The sequence below is a fragment of the Scyliorhinus torazame genome, chromosome 15, assembly GCF_047496885.1.
Source record: "Scyliorhinus torazame isolate Kashiwa2021f chromosome 15, sScyTor2.1, whole genome shotgun sequence".
NCBI lineage: Eukaryota > Metazoa > Chordata > Chondrichthyes > Carcharhiniformes > Scyliorhinidae > Scyliorhinus > Scyliorhinus torazame.
In genome coordinates, this window is record NC_092721.1 from 6,393,216 (window position 1) to 6,412,491 (window position 19,276).

General features: G+C 46.7%; 1 protein-coding gene across 1 annotated transcript in view; it reads left to right on the forward strand.

Moving 5' to 3' along the window:
- Positions 1 to 19,276, forward strand: part of LOC140391490 (uncharacterized) — a 406,857-nt gene that overhangs the window by 226,741 nt on the left and 160,840 nt on the right. The window contains exons 14-20 of the mRNA XM_072476012.1: positions 2,848 to 2,892; positions 3,647 to 3,706; positions 4,966 to 5,010; positions 7,462 to 7,515; positions 8,317 to 8,358; positions 14,326 to 14,419; positions 14,512 to 14,547. Of these exons, the coding sequence (XP_072332113.1) occupies positions 2,848 to 2,892; positions 3,647 to 3,706; positions 4,966 to 5,010; positions 7,462 to 7,515; positions 8,317 to 8,358; positions 14,326 to 14,419; positions 14,512 to 14,547 (376 nt within the window). The remainder of the gene's footprint in view (positions 1 to 2,847; positions 2,893 to 3,646; positions 3,707 to 4,965; positions 5,011 to 7,461; positions 7,516 to 8,316; positions 8,359 to 14,325; positions 14,420 to 14,511; positions 14,548 to 19,276) is intronic.

The window sequence follows — 19,276 nt, forward strand, 5'->3', positions numbered from 1 at the left end:
TAAATGCACATCAGAGTTTATCTCATACCTGATGCAATATGTCTGTATGGGACAGCAGCATTACACCACTAGACGGGAAATGTGTCATGTGATCCAGTCTTAGTTGCACTTTTGCTTTGAGCAGAGCACACACACACAGCCCTGACGTCTTCAAGCTTCAAACCTGATATATATTACTGTACTCCTGTGCCGAGCCTCAATAAATGAACCCACTAGGTGTTTTTTTTAATTAGTTCATGTGATATGGGTGTTGCTGTCTGGGCCTGCATTTGTTGCCCATCCCAGAGGGTATTTAAGAGTCAACCACATCGCTGTGGGTCTGGAGTCACGTGTAGGCCAGACCGGGTAAGGACGGCAGATTTCCTTCACTAAGGGACATTAGTGAACCAGGTGGGTTTTTACGACAATGGTTTCTGGGCCATCATTAGACTTTTAATTCCAGATTTTTGTATTGAATTCAGATTTCATTATCTGCCCTGGTGGGTTTCGAACCCAGGAGGAACCCAGAGCATTATTACTCTGGGTCTAAGGATTACTCGTCCAGTAACAATACCACCACATCATCGCCCCCCCCAAATCTCTGATGAGTGTTTGGTGCCTTGTACAATAAATAAGCCCATTTTAACAACACAATAATAACTGGGAATTGCCAAAGGGGAGAAGTTCATTTGAAGCACAAACTGTTTACAATGAATGCTCTGCGCTAAACAAATTGCTACCATCGCCTTGCAGGAGGTGCAGGTTCCAAATATGGACCTCTTGCTCACTGAAATATCAGGCCTGGATTTACTAGAACAGTCAGAGTAACAACACCCAACGCCCATGTGTAAACTATCCAGGGAGTTCCGGGGGTGAAGTGATTCACATCAGTTGTGGATCTGTGGGATTTGCTGCTTGATTTATGTCACTCAGCTGTTTCTCGCAAACCAGGAGATTGCAGATGGCGGAGTTCCCCTTCGTACCGTCCAAAGAGTCGCCAATCTCACCTTCCCCCTCCCGACTGAGTATCCCTCAGCCATTCCCCCCTCCAATCGGCACCACTTTAGCTCCAAGCGGCAGATTGGCCCCTCACTCAGGAGGCAGTCCCCCTTTAAAGAGCAGTCTGATTGGCTGGCCTCTCCAGTCCTGTATCGACAGTGGACAAAAGGGGAAATTGAGACAGTCCAGGGAGCTGGAGCCCCAGAAGCACCCAGAGAGGGGGGATTGGATTTGGGTGCCAAGGGAGAGACCAGGGGTGGGGGAGGGGGGGAGGTACAGCTGCCACTGAACATTAAGGGGAGGGTGCCCACTCCCCCTTTCTTCCCAAGGCCTAGTCCCAATCATTTTCAGGCTTCCCGCTTACTGGGGAAGCAGTGGAGGGGTTGGGTGCAGTGCCTGTGTTGCCATGTGCTCCTCTCGCTGTTGACACTGGGCTTCAGTTTTTTCTTAGCGATGAAACTCGAGGTGCCCAGCTCCCTCTCGGATGCTTTTCCTCTGCTTCGGGCGTCTCGAGCCCGAAGACCCAGGGGGTCAGTGGAGTCGTTGCACTTTTTAAGGAGGCTTTGTGGGTGCCCTCAAATACTTCTTCTGCCCATCTGGGGCTAACTTGCCTTGTCGAAGCTCTGAATAGCCGATTCTTTTAGATGCACACAATGTAATTCACCATTAATTTCAGGAGCAGGAGAAACAACTTGTATTGCACAGAGGCTGAGATTATGAGCTGACACTCTCAGTTCAGAGGGCACGATCATTACAGCAAAGCTCTGATGCCTCGGTCATCGTTTGCACTGAGTGGTGTTGACCCAACCCCCCCTGTGCTCTCTGACCAACACTGACTTCCAGCCCAGCAACAGCTTCAATTAAAAACCCTCATCCTCATTTTCAAATTACTCCCTGGCCTCAACCACCCCCCCCCCCTTATCCTCCTTCCACCTCTGAAATCTCCTCCAGCCCCACTACCCTCCCAGATCTTTGTGCTTCTCCAGTTCCCGCCCCTTCAGCACTCCCAGATTTTAATCACTCCATCATTGGCGGCCGTGTCTTCAGCTGCCTGGATCCTAAGCTCTGGCATTCCCTCTTCACCTCTCTACCCACCTCACATTCCTCCTTCAAAGACACTCCTTAAAACCTATTTCGTTGGGGGTTCAGCGAACCATGTCCACATGATCTGGCCATGTCCAAAGCTGAGGGGATTTTGGCAGGGGTTTGCAGACACCATGTCCACGGTGTTAAAAACGAGGGTGGCAATGAGTCCGGAGGTGGCGATTTTCGGGGTATCGCAGGATCCGGGAATCCAGGAGGAGAAAGAGGCGGACGTTCTGGCCTTTGCTTCCCTGGTAGCCCGGAGGCGGATATTACTGGCATGGGGGGGACCCAAAGCCTCCGAAATCGGAGACCTGGCTTTCAGACCTGGCTGCCTTCCTCTGCCTGGAGAAAATTAAGTTCGCCTTGAGAGGGTCTCTGCTGGGGTTCGCCCGGAGGTGGCAACCGTTCGTCGACATCTCGCAGAGAATTAATCGTCAGCAGAAGGGGGGGTTAGCGTAGATTAGGGGGGTAAGCACTGGTAGGACCTGTGGGAGAGGGAGGCGGTACTTGCACTATGTTTATATTTTCCTTGTTACGTACACTGTTGATTTTGTTGCTGTTACAATGCCAAAGAAATACCTCAATAAAATATTTATTTAAAAAAAAACTATTTCATTGATCAAGTGTTTGGTTACTTACCCTAATATTTCCTTATATGATTCAGCATCAGATTCTGTTTGCTAAACTCCGAGAAGTACCCTGGGACATTCCACAATGTTAAAGATGCTATTGAAATATTCAGCGCAAATACTGAAAACCAATTTCTGACTGCTTTGTTTTCAGGGTCAGAAGGGAGATCATGGATCTCGAGGGTTCCAGGGCAGCCCCGTGAGTATTCGGATCAATCTGCTCGAGTATCCGAGAATTGTGTTAAATCTCTTGTGGATCTGTGCAACAGACTTCTCATTCTCGTTCCTACTTTTTTACATCGACACCTGGCATTGAAGACACCATTTTAACGCAAAGTTTCCATGTAAACACGCTTACGTGACACCGTGGTTGGTCTAATATAAAATCAAAAAATGCTGGATAAACTCAGCAGGTCTGGCAGCGTCTGTGGAGAGAGATACAGAGTTAACGTTCTGAGTCGGTGTGACTTCATCAACTGTTTGGGATCTTGCAATTTGCTCTGTAATTTTCCAATATGAAAGAATGAGGGTGGGTTAATTCAGTTGCAGGCTACGTGTGCGGTGTTTAAAATTCTTGATTCTAGAAATAGCGTCTCGTCTCAAAAACGAAAAGATTATAATACAATCAGCCTGGCCTGCATTTCTGAGTGAGAATGAAATTTGCGCACCATGGGCAGGATTCTCTCAGCCCGGGGCTCTCTCGCCCCGCGACGCGACGGCGTTTCCGACGGCATCAACACTTAGCCTCAGGATCCCAGAATCCCGCCCCATGCTCTTGGTTTTAGTTTTGGGGTGTGAATCTGGTCCATCAGTAACACCCACGACTCAGTAACATTCCTTTGAAATAAAAGAGGTTTGCAAAATGAAACTTCCAAAAGGCGAGGGTGTTTGAACCTTCTTTGTCCAGTTTCAGAAATGTTATCGATTTCAAGTGACTCCTCCCATTTCCACAGGGCCATTCGCGTGTCGGGATGAAAGGCGACAAAGGAGAAGTGGGAGAGCCGGGTAAACGTGTGAGTATGAGGAAGGGTTTGCACTTTAGTCTCGGGATGTGGGGGTCACCAGCATGGCTGACATTTATTGTCCATTCCTAGTTACCTGGAGAAGGTGGTGGTAAAGCTGCTGCCTTGAATTTGATACAACAGAGAGTCTTGCTGGGCCCAATCAGAGGGCAGTTCACTGTCAAACTCAATTGGTGTGGGGCTCAATTGAGGCGTAGCCAAGAACGATGGTTAGCACCGCTGCCTCACTGCGCCAAGGACCCGGGGCGGCACGGTGGGACAGTGGTGAGCACTGCTGCCTCACAGCTCCAGGGGCCCGGGCAGCACGGTGGCACAGTGATTAGCACTGCTGCCTCACTGCGCCAAGGACCCGGGGCAGCAAGGTGGCACAGTGGTGAGCACTGCTGCCTCACAGCTCCAGGGACCCGGGTTCAATTCTGGTCTCGGGTGACTGTGTGGAGTTTGCACTTTCTCCCCGTGTCTGCGTGGGTTTCCTCCGGGCGCTCCGGTTTCCTCCCACAGTCCAACAGGGGTGTTTGCTTCAGTCCGACTGGTTTGGGATTAATCTCTGATGTGTTTTGTGAGAACTCTGAGCCACACTGAATTAGAGAGAAACAGCTCTCAGGAAAGTTGAGGGTAATTGTCAAGCGCAGGAATTTGGTCACAATACATGGAAACTCTTACATGAGCTCGAAACTCTTCCCGATCCACAAAACTTCCCCTTAGTTAAAATGCTTCTAAACCTTTGAAAATTGGTGGACAAAAAGTATTTGCTCCATAAGCTTTGGCTCCCAGTTTATTTTTGATTCAGAACATTGGGCGAAATTCTCCGGTATCGGTGCGATGTCCGCCGACCAGCGCCCCAAACGGCGCAAATCAGTCGGGCATCGCGCCGCCCCAAAGGTGCGGAATCCTCCGCATCTTGGGGGGCCGCCAACTGGCGCGGTGCGATTCCCGCCCCCGCCGAATATCCGGTGCCGGTGAATTTGGCAACCGGCGGGGGCGGGATTCACGCCAGCCCCCGGCGATTCTCCGACCCGGTGGGGGGTCGGAGAAGCACGCCCATTATCGTTAATATGCATTAATACTCATTAACTATCGGTAATAGCATTTAATTGTCATTAAATATAGTTAATAGTAATTAATCATCATTAATGGTCATTATTCATCATCAATAGTCAGTAGTTACAGTTAATAGTAATTAGTAGATAAGAATTATAGGTAATAGTCATTAATTATCGTTAATGATCATTTTCTATCTCATTTGACAGGGGAAGCCTGGGAAAGATGGTGATCCTGGACTCCCAGGACGTGATGTAAGTTCAGTTTGTATTAAATCCTCAACCTAGTCTCTCATCAGCCAACAGTCCCTGACTAGAACAGCCAGAAAGTGTTCACTGTAACAGGTACCATCCACTCTGCTCGTAAAGCTTGTTGGTTGAGCCTTTTAAATCCACGTTTCAAGGGAGATGTTTGTGTTGACCTTCCCAGCAGCTGGATGTAACATATCAACATACAAACAAGGAGCAGGAGGAAACCATTCAGCCCCTCGAGCCTGCTCCACCATCAATAAGAGCTTGACTGATCTGATACCAACCTCAAATCTGCATCCTGCCAACCCCAATAACCTATCACCCTTTGCTTACCAAAAATCTATCCACTTCGGCCTTAAAAAGATTCAAAGTCTCTGCTTCCATCTTCTTTTCTGAAAGAAAGTTCCAGAGATTCATGACCCTCAGAAGAAACAATTTCGCCTGATCTCTGTTTTAAATGAGTGACCCCCTAGTTCTAAATTCTCCGTCAGGAGGAACCATCCTCTCCACATCCACCCTGTCAATACCCCTCAGGATCTTAAAAGTTTCGATCAAGTTGCCTCTTACTCTTCTAAACTCCAGTGGATACAAGCCCAGCCTCTCCAACCTTTCCTCATAAGACAACCCACCCATTCCAGGTATCATTCTAGTAAACCTTCTCAGAATCGCTTCCAATGCATTTACATCTCTTCTTAAATAAGGAGACCAATACTGCGCACAATACCCCAGATGTGGTCTCACCAATGTCCTGAAGAACTGAAGCAAAACCTCCCTACTTTTATATTCAATTCCCTCACAATAAATAATAACATTTATTAGCTTTCCTCATTACTTCCTGTGCCTTTACCCCAGCCTTTTGTGATTCATGCTCTCGGACTCCCAGATCCCTCTGCATCTCAGAGCTCTGCAAACTCTCACCATTTAGATAAAAGCTTCTTTATTCTTCTGCCCAAATGGACAATTTCACATTTGAGGTGAGAGATTAACATTGCCGCCATTACCAGCAGAGTGGGGTGCGCGATTCAGGGACCAAGAATGTGAACCCCTCTCCCAACACACGTTGGCCCAGCAGTTTTGTATTCTAAACTAGCTGACCACTCGCTGACTGCTTGCTGACCATTTACTGGCCACTAGCTGACCACTAGCTGACCACTGTTGTATGATGTTTACGGATGGGGTATCCACGAGCCAATGTACACCAACAGAAGGCACAATACACACATTCAAAGGCATGCGGAATCCTGGCAAACTTCACCTGCAAGTGACATTCTGACTGAACGAACCTGCCAGAAACGAAAGTTCACAAGAGATTTAGACAGAGTGAGAGGAAAGCTGGTTACTGGAGAATGTAAATGTTGGGAATTGTCTATCTCAGAGAGTCAGTGAATATATTTAGGACAGAGATTGATAGATGTTTATTGCTCCAGGGAATTAGGAATCTGGGGGTAGGTTGGGAAGGGGTAGTTGAGGTGGGAGATTGATCATGACTTTGCGAAATGGTGGAGCAGACTCAAGTTGCACCAGTCTCCTCCTGTTTCTACTGGGGGATCTTCCTCTGTATTTCAGACACATTCTCCGGAAACAGCGCGATGTCCGCCGACCGGCGCCCAAAACGGCGCAAATCAGTCGGGCATCGCGCCGCCCCAAAGGTGCAGAATCCTCCGCATCTTTGGGGGCCGAGCCCCAACCTTGAGGGGCTAGGTCGGCGCCGGACTAATTTCCGCCCCGCCAGCTGGCGGAAAAGGCCTTTGTTGCCCCGCCAGCGGCGAAAATGACATCTCCGGGCGGCGCATGCGCGGGAGCGTCAGCGGCCGCTCACGGCATCCCCGCGCATGCGCGGTGGAGGGAGTCTCTTCCGCCTCCGCCATGGTGGAGGCCGTAGCGAAGGCGGAAGGAAAAGAGTGCCCCCACGGCACAGGCCCGCCCGCGGATCGGTGGGCCCCGATCGCGGGCCAGGCCATCGTGGGGGCACCCCCCGGGGCCAGATCGCCCCGCGCGCCCCCCCAGGACCCCGGAGCCCGCCCGCGCCGCCTTGTCCCGCCGGTAAGGTAGGTGGTTTAATCTATGCCGGCGGGACAGGCATTCCAGCAGCGGGACTTCGGCCCATCCGGGCCGGAGAATCGCGGGGGGGGGGGCCCGCCAACCGGTGCGGCGCGATTCCCACCCCTGCCGAATATCTGGTGCCGGAGAATTCGGCAACCGGCGGGGGCAGGATTCACGCCCGGCGGGGGGTCGGAGAATCTCGCCCGTGATCAGTTGTTTAAATTCTTAAACATTGGCTTCTGAGCTGTCACTCAATCAGAGATTAGAAAATCCTGACTGTTCCTCACAATGTACAGATGGTAATTAACTATCGGCTGAGAAATACTATTTTAAAGAAGTTCCTTAACTTTATTATGCGTCTGCTGTAGGCTGAAAAGTGAGAATGTTATTGTCATTCGGTTTATTTTATAGGGCCAATCAGGTTACCCAGGAGAACCAGGGTATTCGGGACAGGATGGCCTGAAGGTAAGGAGTTTCATTATTTCTTTGGTTAGATGGAGGGAGTGAGGGAATGGAGGGGGTGTTGGGAGGTAGGGTGAGAAGGAATGGAGGGAGAGATAGGCAAAGGAAGGAATGGAGGGAAAAGAGGATGGAAGGGGAGGGATGGAGGGAAGAGAGGATGGAAGGGGAGGGATGGAGGGAAGAGAGGATGGAAGGGGAGGGATGGAGGGAAGAGAGGATGGAAGGGGAGGGATGGATACTTGGTTCTTTTCCAATGTGCTGTCAGTGTTGTCGAATATTGCAGAGAATCTCCATGGCTGCTCACCAATATCATGCCATAATGCTTTTGTAGGTTTGCTGGAAGTACTGGGAGTTTGGTATAACGAGCATTTAGACATATTCTCTTATGTTCCTGAAGGACATGGAAAAACCTAACAGCAACTTGCTGGGACCATACCGTCATTCCTTCACTGTCACTGGATCTATATCCTGGAACTCCCTCCCTAACAGCACTGTGGGTGTACCTACACCACTTTGGCTGTAGCAGTTCAAGGTGGCAGCTCACCACCATCTTCTCACGAGGCAATTACGGATGGGCAATAGATGCTGGTGTAGCCAGCGACGCCCACATCCTGTGAAAATCTGCTGGTGAGAGATAGTCAGATAGAAGAGGAGAGATTATAATATTGACCACAGAGAGATGACACTTCAGCAAAGCAGTCCCTAAAATCATCCATTTTGTGTATATTGTCTGTAAATTAACATCTGTTCCTATGTCTGGGTTAGTGTTGATTTCAAAATAATGGATGTGTTTTTCATCTGAAGGGAGACAAAGGCAGTCGTGGAATTGATGGTCCTCCAGGCGTTGTAAGTATCTGGAAACATTACTGTGTGTCTGGACTGTGTATTTACTGAGGGTATTGGACTGTGTATTTACTGAAAGTATTGGACTGCGTATTTACTAAGGGTATTGGACTGTGTATTGACTGGGGATATTGGAGTGCGTATTTATTGAGGATATTGGACTGTATTTATTGAGGATATTGGACTGTGTATTTACTGGGGATATTGGACTGTGTATTTACTGAGGGTTTTGGACTGTGTATTTACTGAAGATATTGGACTGTGTATTTACTGAGGGTATAGAACCACGTATTTACTGAAAGTATTGGACTGTGTATTTACTGAGGGTTTTGGACTGTGTATTTACTGAGGATATTGGTCTGTGTATTTACTGAGGGTATTGGACTGTGTATTTACTGGGGATATTGGAATGCGTATTTATTGAGGATATTGTACTGTATTTATTGAGGATATTGGACTGTGTATTTACTGGGGATATTGGACTGTGTATTTACTGAGGGTATTGGACTGTGTATTTACTGCCGATATTGGAGTGTGTATTTACTGAGGATATTGGACTGTGTATTTACTGAGGATACTGGACTGTGTATTTACTGAGGATATTGGACTGTGTATTTACTGAGGATATTGGACTGTGTATTTACTGAGGATATTGGACTGTGTATTTACTGAGGGTATTGGGCTGTGTATTTACTGAGGGTATTGGACTGTGTATTTACTGGGGATATTGGACTGTGTATTTACTGAGGGTATTGGACTGTGTATTTAGTGAGGATATTGGACTGTTTATTTACTGAGAATATTGGACTGTGTATTTACTGAGGATATTGGACTGTGTATTGACTGGGGATATTGGAGTGCGTATTTATTGAGGATATTGGACTGTATTTATTGAGGATATTGGACTGTGTATTTACTGGGGATATTGGACTGTGTATTTACTGAGGGTTTTGGACTGTGTATTTACTGAGGATATTGGACTGTGTATTTACTGAGGGTATTGAACCACGTATTTACTGAAAGTATTGGACTGTGTATTTACTGAGGGTTTTGGACTGTGTATTTACTGAGGATATTGGTCTGTGTATTTACTGAGGGTATTGGACTGTGTATTTACTGGGGATATTGGAGTGTGTATTTATTGAGGATATTGGACTGTGTATTTACTGGGGATATTGGACTGTGTATTTACTGAGGGTATTGGACTGTGTATTTACTGGGGATATTGGAGTGCGTATTTACTGAGGATATTGGACTGTGTATTTACTGAGGATACTGGACTGTGTATTTACTGAGGATATTGGACTGTGTATTTACTGAGGATATTGGACTGCGTATTTACTGAGGGTATTGGACTGTGTATTTACTGGGGATATTGGACTGTGTATTTACTGAGGGTATTGGACTGTGTATTTAGTGAGGATATTGGACTGTTTATTTACTGAGAATATTGGACTGTGTATTTACTGAGGATATTGGACTGTGTATTGACTGGGGATATTGGAGTGCGTATTTATTGAGGATATTGGACTGTATTTATTGAGGATATTGGACTGTGTATTTACTGGGGATATTGGACTGTGTATTTACTGAGGGTTTTGGACTGTGTATTTACTGAGGGTTTTGGACTGTGTATTTACTGAGGATATTGGTCTGTGTATTTACTAAGGGTATTGGACTGTGTATTTACTGGGGTATTGGAGTGTGTATTTATTGAGGATATTGGACTGTATTTATTGAGGATATTGGACTGTGTATTTACTGGGGATATTGGACTGTGTATTTACTGAGGGTATTGGACTGTGTATTTACTGGGGATATTGGAGAGCGTATTTACTGAGGATATTGGACTGTGTATTTACTGAGGATACTGGACTGTGTATTTACTGAGGATATTGGACTGTGTATTTACTGAGGATATTGGACTGTGTATTTACTGAGGGTATTGGACTGTTAATTTACTGAGGGTATTGGACTGTGTATTTACTGGGGATATTGGACTGTGTATTTACTGAGGGTATTGGACTGTGTATTTACTGAGGATATTGGACTGTTTATTTACTGAGGATATTGGACTGTGTATTTACTGAGGATATTGGACTGTGTATTTACTGAGGATATTGGACTGTGTATTTACTGAGAATATTGGACTGTGTATTTACTGAGGATATTGGGCTGTGTATTTACTGAGGATATTGGACTGTGTATTTACTGGGGATATTGGACTGTGTATTTACTGAGGATATTGGACTGTGTATTTACTGAGGATATTGGACTGTGTATTTACTGAGGATATTGGACTGTGTATTTACTGAGGGTTTTGGACTGTATTGACTGAGGTTTTTGGACTTGTGTATTTACTGAGGGTATTGGACTGTGTATTTACTGAGGATATTGGACTGTGTATTTACTGAGGATATTGGACTGTGTATTTACTGAGGATATGGGACTGTGTATTTACTGAGGATATGGGACTGTGTATTTACTGAGGATAATGGACTGTGTATTTACTGAGGATATTGGACTGTGTATTTACTGAGGATATTGGACTGTGTATTTACTGAGGATATTGGACTGTGTATTTACTGAGGATATTGGACTGTGTATTTACTGAGGATATTGGACTGTGTATTTACTGAGGATATTGGACTGTGTATTTACTGAGGATATTGGACTGTGTATTTACTGGGGATATTGGAGAGCGTATTTACTGAGGATATTGGACTGTGTATTTACTGAGGATACTGGACTGTGTATTTACTGAGGATATTGGACTGTGTATTTACTGAGGATATTGGACTGTGTATTTACTGAGGGTATTGGACTGTTAATTTACTGAGGGTATTGGACTGTGTATTTACTGGGGATATTGGACTGTGTATTTACTGAGGGTATTGGACTGTGTATTTACTGAGGATATTGGACTGTTTATTTACTGAGGATATTGGACTGTGTATTTACTGAGGATATTGGACTGTGTATTTACTGAGGATATTGGACTGTGTATTTACTGAGAATATTGGACTGTGTATTTACTGAGGATATTGGGCTGTGTATTTACTGAGGATATTGGACTGTGTATTTACTGGGGATATTGGACTGTGTATTTACTGAGGATATTGGACTGTGTATTTACTGAGGATATTGGACTGTGTATTTACTGAGGATATTGGACTGTGTATTTACTGAGGGTTTTGGACTGTATTGACTGAGGTTTTTGGACTTGTGTATTTACTGAGGGTATTGGACTGTGTATTTACTGAGGATATTGGACTGTGTATTTACTGAGGATATTGGACTGTGTATTTACTGAGGATATGGGACTGTGTATTTACTGAGGATATGGGACTGTGTATTTACTGAGGATAATGGACTGTGTATTTACTGAGGATATTGGACTGTGTATTTACTGAGGATATTGGACTGTGTATTTACTGAGGATATTGGACTGTGTATTTACTGAGGATATTGGACTGTGTATTTACTGAGGATATTGGACTGTGTATTTACTGAGGATATTGGACTGTGTATTTACTGAGGATATTGGACTGTGTATTTACTGAGGATATTGGACTGTGTATTTACTGAGGACATTGGACTGTATTTACTGAGGATATTGGACTGTGTATTTACTGAGGATATTGGACTGTGTATTTACTGAAGATATTGGACTGTGTATTTACTGAGGATATTGGACTGTATTTACTGAGGACATTGGACTGTGTATTTACTGAGGATATTGGACTGTGTATTTGCTGAGGATATTGGACTGTGTATTTACTGAGGGTATTGGACTGTGTATTTACTGAGGATATTGGACTGTGTATTTACTGAGGATATTGGACTGTGTATTTACTGAGGATATTGGACTGTGTATTTACTGAGGACATTGGACTGTGTATTTACTGAGTGTATTGGACTGTGTATTTACTGAGGATATTGGACTGTGTATTTACTGAGGACATTGGACTGTGTATTTACTGAGTATATTGGGCTGTTATTTACTGAGGATATTGGACTGTGTATTTACTGAGGATATTGGACTGTGTATTTACTGAGGATATTGGACTGTGTATTTACTGAGGATATTGGACTGTGTATTTACTGAGGATATTGGACTGTGTATTTACTGAGGATATTGGACTGTATATTTACTGAGAATATTGGACTGTGTATTTACTGAGGATATTGGACTGTGTATTTACTGAGGATATTGGACTGTGTATTTACTGAGGACATTGGACTGTATTTACTGAAGATATTAGACTGTGTATTTACTGAGGATATTGGACTGTGTATTTACTGAGGATATTGGACTGTATTTACTGAGGACATTGGACTGTGTATTTACTGAGGATATTGGACTGTGTATTTACTGAGGATATTGGACTGTGTATTTACTGAGGACATTGGACTGTGTATTTACTGAGGATATTGGACTGTGTAATTACTGAGGATATTGGACTGTGTATTTGCTGAGGATATTGGACTGTGTATTTACTGAGGATATTGGACTGTATTTACTGAGGATATTGGACTGTGTATTTACTGAGGATATTGGACTGTGTATTTACTGAGGATATTGGACTGTGTATTTACTGAGGACATTGGACTGTGTATTTACTGAGGATATTGGACTGTGTATTTACTGAGTGTATTGGACTGTGTATTTACTGAGGATATTGGACTGTGTATTTACTGAGGACATTGGACTGTGTATTTACTGAGTATATTGGGCTGTGTATTTACTGAGGATATTGGACTGTGTATTTACTGAAGATATTGGTCTGTGTATTTACTGAGGACATTGGACTGTGTATTTACTGAGTATATTGGGCTGTGTATTTACTGAGGATATTGGACTGTGTATTTACTGAGGATATTGGACTGTGTATTTACTGAGGACATTGGACTGTGTATTTACTGAGGATATTGGGCTGTGTATTTACTGAGGATATTGGACTGTGTATTTACTGAGGATATTGGACTGTGAGTGGTTTTGGGTCAGGTGGCCCGGGGCATTGGAGGGTAAAATGTTAAAATCCCGAATCTCGACACAAGTCCCCCCCCCCCTCCAGGCCATCCACTTACTGTTTTAACCGATGCCAGCTGTTGATACGAATCCCCTCCGAGGGGGTGGCTTGTCACTTTATATATGATAATGAGGCTGCAAGAGGGTTTTGAACCTGGGAAACCCCCCCCCCCCCCCCACCCCGTACCCCGCTGCTGAACCCAGGTGAGCACATTTGATCCAGGAGGGAAGAATGTTTCCACCCACACGTTGATCCACCTGCCTGGGAAGCCCCTTTGATCCGGCCTGGGAAGCCCCTTTGATCCTGCCTGGGAAAGCTCTTTGATCCTGCCTGGGAAGCCCCTTTGATCCTGCCTGGGAAACCCCTTTGAACCTGCCTGGGAAGCCCCTTTGATCAGAGGTCAACCCCCCCCCCCCCCCCACCCACCACCACCAACTCACACCCCTAACCCACACCCTACCCATTCCCCCCTGACCCCTCTCCATTGGGCATGCAAGAGCCCCACCTCCAATTCTTTTCATTGTCCTCCCTCCCCAACAGCCTTTGACTCCCCTACCCCCCCCCCCCCCCCCCCACCCCCTGCACCCCAGAATCAAACTCTCTCTCTGCTCTGCTCCATGGGCTGGTGTTCAGTCCCCCCCCCCCCACCACTCTCTGATTTCCGCCCCTATCCTGCTGATTGCCCCCCCCCCCGCCCCTCCCTGGTTTAGCCCCTCCCCCAATGTCCCTTGCATAGCTTCTGCTGCAGCTTCATGTGCTCTGCACCACCTGACTGGAAGCCTGTGAAATAGGCCGGGAATCTGATATGTGCACAGACACTGTGGAGTTCAATCTGTGACTACACCAGCAAGGAACTACATCGCTCTGACTGGACACGGACTCCTCCACCTGCACTGACAGGAATTACCAATCACTAAACAGCAATTGTCTGTTCCAGATTATTGATTCACACGGAAATGCTATTTATGGGACCCAGGGAGAGCTGGGCGAACCAGGCCCTCCCGGGTTGCAAGGTGAACAAGGCTCCCCAGGTAATTAGTGATCACATTCAACAATAAATCAAAATCAATTGAAAAATTATCAACGTAATTTTAAAACTTGCTCCTTTTCTTCCTCCCTTCAGGCCCCCCAGGACTTGCTGGAATACCTGGCCCGCCAGGTAAACGGATGTTCAAGCTACTGTGGTGGAATAGTGATTGACACAGGGTGCTCGGCCTAGAGTGCGGAGCAAGTAAATGGGCTTAATTAGGATTCATTTAACAGAGAGGTTTTCAGGAGTTGTGATAAAGGTCTCCGATTTCTTGGGGGGGGGGGGGGGTGCGTGGGGATCTTTGGCCGGAATTTTAGGCTCTCCCCACCCCGGGGGCTCTGAGGCTGAGGGAGTCCGAAAAAAACATAGACAGGACTCCCTCCAGAATCCTGCCCACCTGGACCCAGACACAATTTGATGGTGAGGCAGGCGTGGCATCGGATGAGAAGCCTGGCCGTACCCCTATTATCCTATTACAGCCACTTCATGGCCGCTTAAGGGCCTTTTCCTGCTCAGCTTCAATTGTTAGGCAGGCGGTCAGCAGTTGGATCAGGGTGTAAATAGAAAAGATTCACAACCTCGATCTTGGGCAAGACAGGTGGTGGGTTTAGGGGGAGGGGTGCAGGGTACACCTCAATTGGAAGGTCCCTTCAGATTTGGGGTGCTCTGCCCTCAGGGACTTGGGTGTGAATCTGAAACTAGGGCTGGACTTTTCCGGCGATTTACGCCAGGAGGATTTTCCATTCCCCGCCACCGGTTTCCCGACTGGAAACTCCATTGACAACGGCGGGAGCAGAAGGTCGTGCTGCCGGCCAGCGGTGGTTCGCTTCCCGCTGCCGCGAAACACGTGGCAGGTTGCGTGGTAAATCCTCCCGTGGGGGCTCCCATTAAAATGCAGATTCGGGGAATCATTTCTCCCGGAGGATCGCGACTCTTTGGAACTATGTTCCCCAGAGAGCAGTGGAGGCAGGTTCACTGAATATTCTGCAGCCGCAGTACACAGATCCTGGACTAACAAGGGAGTCATAGGGAGGAGGCAGAATGTGGAGCTGAGGGGCACAATCCGATCAACCAGGCTCGATGGGCTGAATGGAACAGCATCTTCTGGAGCCACACAGAGAGCCTTAACTGTGATTGTGTAACCAGGTGGGAGTAATTCATGACCTCATAGTGAAGGTGACCCTAGATAATAATAATAAAAATCTTTATTGTCACAAGTAGGCTTACATTAACACTGCAATGAAGTTACTGTGAAAATTCCCTAGTCGCCACACTCCGGCGCCTGTTCGGGTACACAGAGGGAGAATTCAGAATGTCCAATTCACCTAACAGCACATCTTTCGGGACTTGTGGGAGGAAACCAGAGCACCCGGAGGAAACCCACGCAGACACGGGGAGAGCGTGCAGACTCCGCACAGAATCATAGAATCATAGAATTTACAGTGCAGAAGGAGGCCATTCGGCCCATCGAGTCTGCACCACCTCTTACAAAGAGCACCCTACCGAAGCCCACATATCTACCCTATCCCCGTAACCCAGGAACCCCCACTTAACATGTTTTTGGACACGAAGGACAATTTATCATGGCCAATCTACCTAACCCGCACATCTTTGGACAGTGGGAGGAAACCGGAGCACCCGGAGGAAACCCACGCACACACGGGGAGGATGTGCAGACTCCGCACAGACAGTGACCCAAGCCGGAAATCGAACCCGGGACCCTGGCGCTGTGAAGCAACTGTGCTAACCACTGTGCTACCGTGCTTCCCATAGCAACAATATGATTAAATATTACAGTCAGTTTGAGGGAGAGAGGAGTGGGTCTGAGACTGTTTTTAAACTTTAATAAAGGCAATAATGAGGACTTGACGGCTGAGCTGGCTAAAGTGAAACGGCAAATGAGGCTAAGAGGGTTGTCAATAGAGATGCAGTGGCAACTATTAAGGGGATATTTCAGAATACACACAACAGAATACCCACCATCCATGGTTAACTAGAAAGGTTAAAGATAATATCAAACTTCTGGGCAGCACGGTGGCACAGTGGGTTAGCCCTGCTGCCTCACGGCGCCGAGGTCCCAGGTTCGATCCCGGCTCTGGATCACAGTCCGTGTGGAGTTTGCACATTCTCCCCTTGTCTGCGTGGGTCTCACCCTCACAACCCAAAGATGTGCAGGGTAGGTGGATTGAACACGCTAAATTGCCCCTTAATTGGAAAAAATGAATTGGATACTCTAAATTTAAAAAAAAAAGATAATATCAAACATAAAGATAAAGTATATAATTGTGCAAAGACAGGTGGTCGATCAGAAGATTTGGACAAAATATAAGGACCAGCAAAGGTTGACTCAAAGATTGATAAAGAGGGAACAGTTGGAATACGAGAAAAAGTTAACCAGAAATATAAAAATAGTCCAAGGTTTTTAAAAGAAACAAGTTGTGGAATTGATCCGACTGACAGTGAGTCTGGAATTGATAATGGAAAACAAGAAACAGATGAATTGAACAGGAATTTTGCGTCAGTCTTCACTGTAGAGAGGCCAATTTAGCTCAGTCAGCTGGACAGTGCATGATGCAGAGCGAGGCCAGCAGCGTGGGTTCAATCCCCGTACCGGCTGAGGTTATTCAGCCTTCTCAACCTTCTTCCTCACCTGGGGTGTGGAGACCCTCGGGTTAAACCATCACCAGTCAGCCCTCCCCCTCAAAGGGGAAAACAGCCCATGGTCACCTGGGACTTCACTTGCTGTACAGGTTGAATCCCAAAGCCTCCGGTAGCTCGGGAATCTGCACATTAAAGTGAGACGAGCTGCCTCGCTCCAATATGCAGATTTGCCCACAATGTGCGGCATTTACATCGCAATGTCTCCCAAGATCGCGTTGGATCTCGCGAGGCGAGTCGATGCTGAAAGTGCGGTCTCCCAGCTTTCAGCAGCGAGGCCATTGGATCGCGCCCCATATCTGTAGCCGTTTTATTCTTCGGCGATCACTCGCTAACGAGTATGATTGTCCACCTGAAAAACTCCGTGTTACAGGTCATTGCTTCTGTGGCTTCTTGCGTGGCTGATGAGCCCAGTCCGAGGGCCACATCCTCAGCCGCACACTTGGCGGGTATTTCCAGGAGGCGGGATTGGTCCTCGGACTCTAGATCACTGGCATTCCTTTCTCAGGCTCCTTTTCCGGGCCTCCTCTTGCCATCGGGTGTCCTTGAAGAATTGTGTCCCTTCAATCAGGAGGTTCATCCAAGTAGGTCTCTTCTGGTTAAGGGTCTCCCAGGTGTTGGCGGCTATGTTGCATTTCTTGCGCTAAGCCTTCAGGGTGTCTTTGAAACGCTTCCTTTGTCGTCCTCTTGTTTGGGAAACTTCCTTGAGCTGGGAAAGAAGACCTTCTTTGGCAGTTGGAGCTCTGATATCCTGAGCACGTGGCCAGCCCAGTGCAGTTGGTTTCGGATGACCATGTCCTCGATACCGGTGCTTTTGGCTCCTTCAAAGGTGCTGATGTTAGTCTGCCTGTCCCCCCAGCTGATGCAGAAAGTTTCTCTCTGACAGTGTTGATGGTTACCTCTCCAGGACCTTGAGGTGACGTCTGTACCTCGTCCATGTTTCTGAGCCGTATAGAAGAGTTGGGAAGATGACTGCCTTGTACACGAGAATCTTGGTGTCAGCACGGATGTCACAGTCGTTGAAGATTCTCGTACTTGGGCATCCAAAGGAGGCACTCCCGGATTGGATACGATATTGGATCTCCACATAGATGAGAGGTGGCTCCCCAGGTGGGGGATTTCTCCATTGATCTTGATGGAGGGAGAAACTGGGTGCTGCCCTGATAAAGGACTTGAGTCTTCTTGAGGCTGAGACCGAATCTTCGATATGCTTCCCCCGAAAGTGTCGTAGGGATGGCGATGTCATCCACGTACTGAAGCACCACGAGCGACGTTAGTGTCATTTTCTTTTTGGATTTCAACCGGTTGAGGGTGAAAGGTTTTCCGTCCACTCCACCGGGAAGCTCGCTCTCGACAAGCTGAAGGATGGTGGTGATGAAGATGGATTAAAAGGTGGGGACGATGTCGCAACCCTGCTTAACTAAACCTTAACCTCAAAAGCTTCTGTCTTATTTCCGTCGGTGTGCAATGTCGCCGACATCTTTTCGTCAAGATTCAAAGGATGTTAATGAATTTCTCTGGACAATCGGCCATTGACAGGGTCTTCCACAGCACTTCCCGAGTGAGTCACAAGACGTTTATTATCTAAATGGTGAGTGATTGCTGAACTCTGAGGGATCTGGGGGTCCTGGTGCACAAATCACAAAAGGCTGATATACAACAGCAAGTATTGAGATAATATTATAGAATATAATAGTTTATTCTGAGGGGAATTAGATACAAAAGTGGGGAGGTTTCGCTTCAGTTATACTGAGAACTAACGAGACCAGACTTGGGGTACCGTGTACAGCAATGGTCTCCTTATTTAAGGAAGGATGTAAATATGTCGGAAGCAGTTCAGAGAAGGTTTACCAGACTAATACCAGGAATGGGCGGGTTATCTTATGAGGTAAGGTTGGAGAGGCAGGACGTATCCAGTGGAATTTGTAAGAGGCAACTTGATTGAAATATATAATCCTGAGGGGGTATTGATGGGGTGGATGTGGAGAGGGTGTTTCCTCTTGTGGGAGAATCTAGAACTAGGAGTCACTTATTTAAAATGGCGATGAGGTGAAAGTTTTGCTCTCCGAGTGTGGTGAGTCTCGGGAAATCTCTTTGTGAAAAGACGGTGGAAGTGGAGACTGTGAATATTTTGAAAGCCATGCTGGATAGATTTTTGGTAATCAAAGGGATAAAAGGTTATCGGGGTGGGCGGAATGCA